The sequence below is a fragment of the Propithecus coquereli genome, unplaced genomic scaffold (assembly GCF_000956105.1).
Source record: "Propithecus coquereli isolate 6110/MARCELLA unplaced genomic scaffold, Pcoq_1.0 Scaffold150, whole genome shotgun sequence".
Lineage (NCBI taxonomy): Eukaryota > Metazoa > Chordata > Mammalia > Primates > Indriidae > Propithecus > Propithecus coquereli.
The window spans coordinates 650,593-661,729 of NW_012139414.1; the positions used below are offsets into that span (position 1 = coordinate 650,593).

Below are 11,137 nucleotides of genomic sequence, written 5' to 3' on the forward strand. Positions count from 1 at the left end.
ATCCTCCCGATGACTCTGCCAGGTAAGGACTGCTATTGCTGGCTGACAAGGACACGGAGGCAGAGAGGGAAGGTGTTGAGGGCCAGAGCGCTGAGTCAGCCTCTCAGCGTTGTTCACTCTGCAGACAGGGGCGATGAGGTCAGGCACTGCTGGCATCGCCAACTGCAATCTTGTCCCCATCAGGGGACCTGCCTGCTGCCCCTGGCCTCTGCCCTATGTACACGTTAAACCAGAGGAGTCTCTGGTCCAGAAGAAGTTGTCTTATAGTTGATCCATCATATATTCAATCTGCAAACACGGGCTGTGAGACAGGTAGTCTGCTTGGGATGTGGTGGGTATGGAGAGAGATGTGGATCTCAAGGAGTCAGGTCAAGTAGGAGATGCAGACACCCAGCTGGCCATTAGGCAGGTGACGTGTGCCACTGTGGTCCCACACTGTGTTCCTGGTGCCCTGGAAGCCCGGAGGGGGAGGCTGGGGAAGTGGGATGGAGAGAACTGTAGGGAGGGGTGGGCATGGCAGTGTCAGTGAGGGCGTCTCTGAGCGCAGGGCCCAGTCTGGGATCCTGGAATCGGGGGTGGAGTGAGGTGGGGGCCGTGGCTCACTCTGTCCGACAAAGTCACCTCAGTCCCTTACAACTGAACTGAGCACTAGGAATTGCAAAGCTCTAGCACAGTGACCACTGTCTTCCAGCCTCCACACCTCAGTGCGGCCGTCGGCGCTGACCCTGCCCACCTGCAGCTGCAAGAACGGCGGCTCAGAGGGGTGAGTGACTTTTCCAGGATCCCGCAGGGAAGAGCAGCTCCGCCAGGCTCCCAGGGGCCTTCTGACTGTGCACCCAAAGCCTTGCACTTGGCTTAGCCAGGGCGATGGCCCCCACCCCAGCGCCTCGGTATCGGCCCCAAATAGCCCTGACTCAGCTGGACAACAACTGGGCAAAAACTTCCCCTTTCCAAACCACAGAGGCCTCAGGATTTTCCAGGGAGCCTGGAGGGGGCGGGGGACATGTTTCCTCCTAGCCGCCCCTATAAAAAGCAGAGAAAGGGCATTTGGGGTGCTCTGCAAGGACCCGGGCCCCTTATCCCAAGGTCCTCTCCTCCCGCACCCCAGCTTTGGGCCCTGAGCTGCCGCCCAGGACATGGCAGGCCCCAGGAGCATCGCAGCCGGACTCCTGCTCCTGGCCCTGTGTGCCCACCACCTCGCCCCCGCGGGTAAGACTCGGGCAAGAGGCTGTTCCCAAGGCACGTTCCTGGTGACACAGTGGAGGGTGGAGGACAGAGGGGAGCATGAGGAAAGGGCCGCCCCATGAGTGCACTGGGCGTGTGAGGCTCCGAGGCCCAGAGCGGAGGGCACCTCGGAAGGGACACGGCTCTTCCCTCCTTCCTCTTGTAGGCTCCGTGGCCATCCCCATTTCCTGCTGCATGTCCTTTGTTTCCAAGAAAATTCCCGAGAACCGAGTGGTCAGCTACCAACTGTCCAACGGGAGCGTGTGCCCCAAGGCAGGAGTGATGTGAGTACTTCGCCTTGACGCCCGACAGGAGTGGGCAGGGGAAGGTGAGCTCCAGGGCCCTGAGGAATAAAGTCAGCAGGACCCAGCTCTGTGTGTCTCTGGGGAAGTCACCTCCCCACTCTGGGCCTCAGCTGGGCCTCCTTACCCATAAAATCAGGAGGAAATTTAGATTTAACTATCATTTTTTGAGCACCAAATATATAGTAGGTACTATTGGGGGCATATGACATTATCTTAACTAATTCTCTCAATAATTCTATGGGGTAGGGGTGATGGTCGCCATTTTACAGAGGGCAACTGAGGCTCAGAAAGGTGACTTGCTCAAGGTCACTTGGGTAGACAGGTGTCTGGACTCCCAGTAGATTCACAGCTGCCTCTCACACCAGCTAGCAAATGTGAACTCACTTTACAAAGAGTGGGATGTAGTAGAAATGTGATGTTGGCCTTATTATTAATTTTCCCACTGGCCTGAGCTTCAGTGCCATAGCCTGGTACCCCCCAGCTCAGAGCTGGCTTGGAAAAGGCCATCCCAGTCTCCCCGTCCAGTGCTGCCATCATCAGCCATGCTTTCGTGCATGGTGTGTGAATGAACCGGAGGCATCTGCTGTTTTTTTCTGGGGGGTTTCATTGTGATTTCGACTCCTGTCCCCTCTCTGTGGTTAGAGGTTATGTCTCTCCCTTCGGATCCAGCATATCTGGGCCAGGTGCGGTGGCTCATCCCTGTAATCTTAGCCCTCTGGGAGGCCAAGGTGGGAGGATCGCTTGAGTTCAGGATTTCAAGACCAGACTGAGCAAAAGTAGGACCCTGTCTCTAATAAAAATAGAAAAATTAGCCAGGGGTGGAGGCGTGCACTTGTAGTCCCAGCTACTCAGGAGGCTGAGATAGGAGGATCGCTTGAGCCCAGGGGTTTGAGGTTGCAGTGACCTATGATGATACCACTGCACTCTATCTACCCAGGGTGACAGAGCAAGGACTCTGTCTAAACAAAATAAACAAACAAACAAGATAAAAACCAAGGAAATGGATCCAGTGTATCTAAAAGTAGGGCTGGGCCTTCCCTGTCTGACAGGGAGGTCACTGAATGAGCCCTGCACCCCTCACCCCATGCCCATTCTTCCTCCCACTCCTCACACAAAGGGACATGGACACAAAGACAGAAGACGTCAGGTCAGCACTGGCTAGGAGGCCTGGGCAAGCAACTTCCTGGGCTTCCACACCTACCTCCCCATGAAGCGGAGTGGCCCAAGGTCCCTGCCTGGCCCCTGGTGAGCCCCTGTCATTTTCCCCCTACAGCTTCACCACCAAGAAGGGCCTGAAGTTCTGTGGAGACCCCAAGCAGCAGTGGGTCCAGAAGTACATGAAGAACTTGGATGCCAAGCAGAAGAAAGCTTCCACACGGGCCAGGGCGGTGGGCGTCAAGGTCTCTGCCCAGAGACGCCCTGGCGACAGCACCACCACCTAATCACTGCCCAGCCTGCAGCCCTGAGCTTGGGCCTGGGGTGGCCAGCAGTGATGAGGGGAGAGCTGATTTTCCTGTTTCTGAGCAACACTCTCCAGGGTTGTGTCTATTCTATGAAAAACCCAAGGGAGCAGCGAGTCAGGTCCCTGAGGGCTGAGCAGCAGCTCCAAGCATGCAGAGCCCCTCGCCTTCCCTGAGCTGGGGGAGAAGGTCCCGGAAGGAGGGTGGTGGCGGCCCTTTGCCCTCTCCTCCCAGCCTGGACCTGGCCCTTCTCTGACTTCCAGGCCCTCAGAGCCCAGGCGCACGAGACCCAAGCACCTGTGGGCACAGGCACTCATTGCTTGCACCATGGCCTGCAGCTGGCTCCCAAGGGCTCTCTGGTCTTGTGGCCTAAGGGCCATCTGACTGTCTCTGTCTGGGGGTGGGGGACCTGCCAACAGCTGCAGCTCTCCAGCATGTCAGGGATGCTCCAGGCTGGTCCCACTTCCCGCACCAAAGAGCGAATAAAAACCCAACAGAAGCAGAGGGGCCCCTTTGCTACATTCACTCCCAGAGCCTGGCCCTCCTTGCACATTTCTCATGGGTTATCATTAATCCAGTTTTCAGGAACTCGTTGGTTTTTGCAAAGAAATGAACATGGAGGATCAGCGTGAAACTCCCCAGCCTAGTAGTTTCAGCTTTGTCAAGACATGACTTTGAGGAGATGTTCTGCTTTGTGACACAGCTTGCTTGTGCTGCTGTGGGGACAGAGGCCCACTCTGCCTTTACAGCTGGGTTTTCCCCACATTTCAGTGAGGGGAAGATGGAGTGGGGACTGAGAGGGGAGACAGACCTCAACTTTTCTTTTTCTATGCGTGAGATACTGTGTGATTTGTGTGTCAAGAGTGTAGACACAATCACTGTTCTCAAATAACAGTCTGTAGTAAACTGAGATTTCTCCTTTAAAGGCGGTTGTGTCTTGCCCGTTTTTATCTCTCTTGTGGGGCAGGGTTGGGCTGAGAGCAATAGCGTGCGTGCCCCAGAGGGCATCCTGGTTGCCCATCCAAAGCTGGGAGGGGTGAAGGCAGCCTGAGTCTAGGGCATGTGGGGTTGGTCTTGGCCTGCTCTTGGGAGTCCTGTTATTAACTTTGAAAACCACACATGCACAGTTGGGTTCAATTAAATTTTTAAAATACTTCAACAAAGCACATTTTTGCACAAGGAGCTACAATAGGCATTAGGAGGCTATAAAATTATAAATCATGGTGTCTGGCTTCAAAGAATTAGACAGAACATAACACAGACTAACAAATCAAGAGCACCGTTTGGTTCAATACCAATCCTGCTTTATAAGTTGTGTGACCTTGTAAAAGAAAAACTTTTTTTCTACACTCACAAAACTTCTGATACCAAATGTGTGGATTTTCCACATCATGAAAAGCTCTGTGGACACTAACTGTGTATCCCACAATTTAACCTTCCAGCTTCCCCTGCCAACCAACTCCAATCAAAGCCCCCCTGAGCCCTCCCTCTTTCCCACGCTAAAGCTTTCCCTCCCCGCAGCCCCCGGCCATCCTCTGAGTCTCTGCGAGTGACGGTGGCTGCCCCCTTGCTCTAGCAAGCTCTGAATGAACGTGTTTGTTTTCACTTGGATGGCCTTCATTTGCTTCCCTTGGCTAGTTGTATAGTCTGGTGTGGCTGCGGCCAGGGACCGCGAGAGGATTAAAGCCAGTGGGGCAGAAGAGGGTAGCAATGGCTGAGCGTGTGGAGAAGCCAGCACTGCATTGCACTACTGGGGCGAGTGTCTACTGGGACCCTTCTGGTCAATTTGTTCCCTCTATTGTACACAAAGCATCTCCTAGTGCCATCTAGTTCTCAGTGGAAACACCCTAAACAAAAGCATTTGTTCCCCTTCCTCCTTGTCCCCACCTGACAGTCCCCCCGAAGGGGCCCAGCGGGGAGTGCCAAGCTGGGTTTGGTGTCTGACTCCAGAGCCCTTACCTGGGGTCTGTGGCAGCCGGTGGGCAGAGTTCCGGTCTCAGCCACCTCTTCTTCCAGGTGGCAGCTGGAGCTGCAGGATAAAGTGAGCTCGTCATAAAGTCTCACGCTTGGTCAAAGCCTTTGAACTCTCCAGAGCTTTTATATCCTCCCTTCCCTGCCTCCTCTCTGCTCTCCTCCTCCCAGAATTTTGCTCCTCTCCCCACCAGCCAGCCTTCCTGCTGGGGACGCCAAGGCTCCAGCCATCTCTTGAGAGGACGGTGCTTCTAGATAGCTGCGTGGCCACGGGAATCCCTGCCCAGTGCCCCCAGCTCATCCATTCTTTCCAGAAGGCAGCCTCACCTTCTCCCCCATTTCCTCCTGGGAACAGATGCTGCCAGGAGAGGTCGCTGGGATGAACCTGCTTGACTGAGAAAGAAGCTTTGCTGTCAGAACTGCTGAAATTCTACCCATCCTGGCTCTAGGTCCCAATCCTTGCAAAGCTGTTGATTCCAAAGAATTCCATGGCCTTGTTTCTCTAGGTTGAACTTCTTTATTAAAAGGGTAGTTATCCAACTTCCCCAAATGACAGGCCTGTTTCCAGAACACTTGGAAATTTCTCCCCCAGAAAGCGGTACACCTGGGTTTTCCCGTCTCCCATTCCTCGTGAGACACAGGCAAGCTTTAGGGGAAATTATTGTTGCTGGCCACACCTGGGTAGGACAGATTAACACTTCCCGAATGCTCTGCCCCTAGCAGGACGGCGGGAGGGCCCCAGGCCCCCTCCTCTCCTCCCGCGGCCCCTACTCAAACCCATCCCCGATCTTGCTGCTGCTTCTTGCCAAGGGTTTGCAGACAGGCTTTCTGGCCTGTACAAGTTCTGACTCTGTCTTGCATCCGGCATTCCCTGGAAATCGCTCCCTTTTCCCTTGGCTTTCTAACTTCTGGATAATTCCAAGCCCCATGGAACACATACATCTCTCCAGATTGCTAAAGATATTGCCTGGTCACGACCTTGCTTGGGCAGACGTCTCTCAAGGCTCAGAATGGGGAAGGGCTGTACTTGTCCCAGGCAGTCAGCAGTCTGTTTCTACGTCTGGGTGTTGTGAATTGTGGGACTGATGGCATGGCATGTCCCTTTTGGTACTGGCCAGCTGAAGGTTCGGAAGGAGTTTGCGGCCTCTCAGGTGCCTCACCTTACCTATCCTGCCCTTCGCTGCCCCTTGCTGTGGCTTCCTTTCGCAACTGCAGGGTCCTTTCGGCTTCGGGACAGAGCCTGGGGAAGCCAAGCTTGAGGCAGGGGGATGGCACTCTGAGACCCTCAGGGGCAGGACAAGGTGCAGGCATGAGACAGACCTGGCTTGGAACCTTGGCTCTGCCACTTATGAGCTGTGTGACCTGGAACAAACCACCTGCCCTCTCTGAAGCACAGGTTTTTTTGTTTGGCTGTAAAAGGGGGTTAATAAAACCTCCCTCACAGAACCGCTGTGAGGGTGAATGGAGTCACTGGTAACAAACAAACAAGAAAAGTTTCTCTTTTTTTTTTTTTCTGGAGACAAAGTCTCCCTCTGTCCCCCAGGCTGGAGTGCAGTGGCGTCATCATAGCTCACTGCAGCCTCAAACTCCTAGGCTCAAGGGATCCTCCTGCCTCAGCCTCCCGAGTAGCTGGGACTACAGGCCCACACCATTTTTAGTAGAGACAGGGTCTCACTCTTGCTCAGACTGGTCTTGAACTCCTGACCTCAGGCAATCCTCCCGCCTCGGCCTCCCAGAATGCTAGGATTACAGGCGTCAGCCACTGGGCCCGGCCCCAAAGTTTGTCTTTTTCCAACTCCAGGAGACATGTTTTTGTCTCCTTGACTCCACCCTATTTCTGTCGGACCCAAATCAGGACACCGCCTCCTCCTGGGGGAGCTTCCCAGGGCTGGGGAACCCCTCCTAACGCACCACACCTCCTCTGGCACCCCTCCCAGCCCCCCAGGCTTAGGACTCACTAGGACAGAAGACGGGGGAGTTCTTTTACATCCACTCACCTTCCTTAAGGGCCAGGACTATGTCCAGTCTGCTGTGGTGTCTCCAGAGCCTCGGACAGAGCCTGGGGCCCCAGAAAGAACTCAGCAAACATTTGCTAAATGAATGAATTCCAGAGCCTGTGCTGAGGGGCTATGAAGACGAATAAGGAGCCTTGTGCTGGTCCCCAAGTCCCTTCGCCCCGTGCTGGTGTTTTCTTTTTACAACAGCCAGGGTATCTTTATAAATAAATGAGTCACCTAATTTTGTCACTCCCCTACAAAGAAGAACATGTTGGGCACCTGCTCCCCACAGGAGGGCAGCAGGAAAGCAGAGGCCAAGGTGGACCCACCCGAAGCTCCCGAAGCTCCCACCCAGAACTCTGCAAATGGAGACTAACCAGCACGTCCTGTAAGCCTAAGCTCAAAGTCACTTTCTTTCAAGGATGACTTTCCTGACCCCCTAGCCTAGTTCAGATTCACCAAATTACACTCGACACTCTCTTCTCCATCAAAGTACATGCCCCAGGTAGAATTAATAAATCATCAGGCAATTGTATTCTGCTTGGTGTCTGCTTCCTCTGCTAGAATGCACACTCCCTGACAGCAGGGACCGCATCTGTCCCCTTTGCCTGTGGGTGTCAGCATCTAGCACAGCGCAGGGAACACCAGAAGTACTTGTTGAATGAACGAGTGAATGAGGGAATGAACGGAAAGGACCCGAACTCCAGGAAGGCAGGCAGGTAGGCCGTTGTGGCAGAGAAGGGATGATGCAGTCCCGTGTCCGCTGGGAGCCAGAGAAGTGTCACCAAACCAGCTCAGAAGGGGATGGAGGAAAGCTTGCCAGAGGAGGTGACAAGAGCTGAGTTCCAGGAGGTCGGAGTGAAGACATCACAGGCCCAAGGGTGGAGTCTTTGCAGACACAGAATGGGAGGATATTCTGTTGCAATCCACGAGGCCAGGTGTCGCACGTACCGGAGGTACCCAGTTCACATGCCCTGGGTCCTCATCTTTCCTTCTCACTGGGCCTCCCATTCCCTGTCCGCACGCACCCGAGGTCCTCCCATGTAAGGGCACCTTCTCAGTCAGGCCCAAGCGCCCTCAGCCAGAGGACAGCAGATGGAGGACAATGCCCCAGGTCCCTTCCCCTCAGCTGCAGTAACTCTGTGGTCCACGCCCCAGGGTCTCCAGTGGGCTTGGGTCCCACTTGTTCACAGTGGCCAACTGCTAGATAAGGCAGGTTCCTTCTCTGCGGCCTTCCCTCCCTGTCAAACTCCCCCCTCCCCTGCTGGTGTTTCCTGGGTCTCCTCCCAGATACACTCTGCACCCAAATCCTCCTCTCAGTGTTGGCTTCTAGAGGATCCTGGGTTCCTACACACAAGGGGGGAGGGGAGATCCCACTCACCAGGGTGTGAGGACACATTATTAATAACAGTTTGCTAGGGCTGCCATGACAAGATACCGCAGATTGGGTGGCTTAAACAATAGAAATGTATTTTCTTGCCATCTGGAGGCTGGAAATCCAAGGTGGAGGTGTCGGCAGGATACGATTCTTCTGCGGCCTCTCTCCTCGTCTAGTGCAAACAGCCACCTTCTTGACATGTCTTCACATGACCTTTTCTCTGTGTATGTACGTCCCCAAGGTCTCTTTTCATGTAAGGACATCAGTCATATTGGACCAGGGTCCCACCCTTATGACCTCATTTAACCTTACTTACCCCTTTAAAGGCTGTCTCGCCAAATAAGTCGCATTTGGGGTGAGGGCTTTAGGAGATGAATTTTGGGGAGTGGGGACGTAATTCAGTCTGTGACAGAAGGAACTAGGCAAAAGCCACTCTGCTAAGGAAGGTGGGCCTGGAGAGGCGAGCCAGCCTGTCCTGGTCTGGTGCCCAGGGCAACAGAAGAATGGTCGGCCCAATTCTAGAAGAGTGTCCGTGGCAGCAGGAAGTCCAGATGGCAGTCCAGACCTTGGGAACCATACTGGATGGGGGGTTCTGGAAGATCCACACAGAGACGGTGGGAGCCCAGCCAGCAACCTGGAGGGTATGGGGCAGGGGCTTCAGCATGGGGACGGGGCTGGAGGGAACAGAGCAGGATCCAGGGCCACCAGCCATGGGCTGACATTAAGGACACACTCAAGACCGTGGCCGGGGGCCTGGTGCATGAGTACCTAGGAAGAGGAGTTTCAGCAGAAGCCCATTTACTGGTAAACATGCCCTTGGGTGAAGGGACCAAAATGTTTCATAAACAGGATACAATAATCACTAACCATAAAAGGGGAAAGTTGATAAATGGGACTATATTAAAATTTGAAACTTTTATTCATCAGCACATACCCATTAGAGAGTGGAAAGGCAATCTGCAGGGTGGGAGAAGATTTTTACAGAACATCTGTACTGGATTGAATAATACCTCACCAGAGTTCATTGCCCACCTAGAACCTCAGAATGTGACCTTATTTGGAAGTGGAGTCTTTGCAGATGTAATTATTTAAGCGAAGAGGAGGTCTTGACTCGGGCTCCCAGGGGTTCCCCAGATTGCAGGGACCGTAGCAGCGAATGCAAACTCTGGAGAGCAAGCTGGGAGTGTGCAAGTGGAGACTGAGCCTGACCACGGGTCCTTGGCTCAGTTTGTCAGGACCCGCCAGACTGGGGAGCCACAGGGTTTGGAAGGACTGGCTCGGTGGCGGTGGTGGGGGCCCAGGCCCAAAGGAGTGGCTCTCGCTGCAGGAGACAGTTTTCAGAGGATAGACACCATCGCCAGGCACAGGGAAGGGCAGAATCAAACGGGGGCTGAAGTCTGACAGCCCAGCCAGCACTTTTGCCTGAAATGAGAAACATTCTGAATACTCAGGCGGGAGGAAGGGAAAATGGGAAGGCCATGGCTTCGATAAAACATTTCCTTACTGCGGTTATTTATTTCGTTTTATTAGCCATATCATTTCCTTCCTCTTCACTAATTTATTGAAATATAATATACATATAGAAAAGTAGCCTAAGAGTACAGCTGAATGAATTTTCAAGACGGTAAAAGGATAAACTAGTACCCAGATGAAGGAACAGATCATACCAGCCCCCAGAATGCCCCCTTGGGTGCCCTCTCAAGTCACTTGCCCCAAAGGGTAAGCACTATTCCATCACTATAGATTAGTTCTGCTTGTTTGGTATTTATATACATGGAGCCCTATAATATTGTGCTTTTGTATCTGGGTTCTTTTCCTTAGCATTAGATTCTGAGCTATATCCACATGGTTGTGTGTAATTGTAGTTCATTCTCATTGCTGTATGGTGTTGTACTATGTTAATAAACGACATTTATTTTCCATTCTACCATTGATAGATGTATGGGTAGTTTCCAGTTTGGAGCTGTTACAAATAATGCTGCTATGAACGTTCTAGTATGTGTCTTTGGTGGCTATATGGACACATTTCTGATGGGTATGTATCTAGGCATGGAATTGCTGGATTATGGAGTATGCATCTGTTTGGCTTAAATAAATATTGCCAATAGATTTCCACTCCCATAGGTAGTTTATGAGTTCCCCGTGCATCACATCTGCGCTAACATTTGGTATTTTCCATCGTTTTCGTCTTAGCCATCCTGGTGAGTGCGTGAATAGCAGCACATGGCGGTGTATTTGCATCTCTCTGGTCACTAACAAAATCCAGCCCCTTTTTATTCCCATGTGGGTTTTCTCTCTTGTAAAGTGTTTGAGTCTCAGCCATTCTTCTATTGCGTTGTCTGTCTTTTTCATGTTGATTTATGTTGCTGTTTATATATTTGGGAATTCTACTCCTTTTACAGGATTAGAATTTGTTTACGTAACAAATTACCAGAAACCGGATGGCTTAAAACAACAGAAGTGTGTTCTCTGATGGCTCTGGAGGCAGAAGTCCAAAATCAAGGTATTGGCGGGGCCATGCTCCCTCTGCAAGCTCTAGGAAAGGGAACTTCCTCACCTCTTCTTAGCTTCCAGGGGCTCCTGGTAGTCCTTGGCGTTGCTTGGCTTGTAGATGGTTCCCTCCAGTCTCTGCCTTCCCCTCCGTCTCTGCCTTTTCACATAGCCTCTCACGAGGACATCAGTCATGGGATGAGGACCCACTCCAATCCAGTGTGACCTCTTCTTAACTAATTACATCCGTAAAGACCCGATTTCCAAATTAGGTCACATTCTGAGGTTCTGGGTGGGCATGAATTTGGGGGG

The 11,137-nt window shown here is 52.7% G+C and overlaps 1 protein-coding gene across 1 annotated transcript; it reads left to right on the plus strand.

The window, feature by feature from the left end:
* Positions 1–1,136: 1,136 nt before the first annotated feature.
* CCL24 (chemokine (C-C motif) ligand 24) lies at positions 1,137–3,011 on the plus strand. Its single transcript, XM_012640274.1, has 3 exons — positions 1,137–1,209; positions 1,391–1,508; positions 2,803–3,011. Exons 1-3 carry the CDS (start codon positions 1,137–1,139, stop codon positions 2,969–2,971), a joined length of 360 nt encoding a protein of 119 aa, XP_012495728.1. The 3' UTR covers positions 2,972–3,011.
* Positions 3,012–11,137: the final 8,126 nt, after the last annotated feature.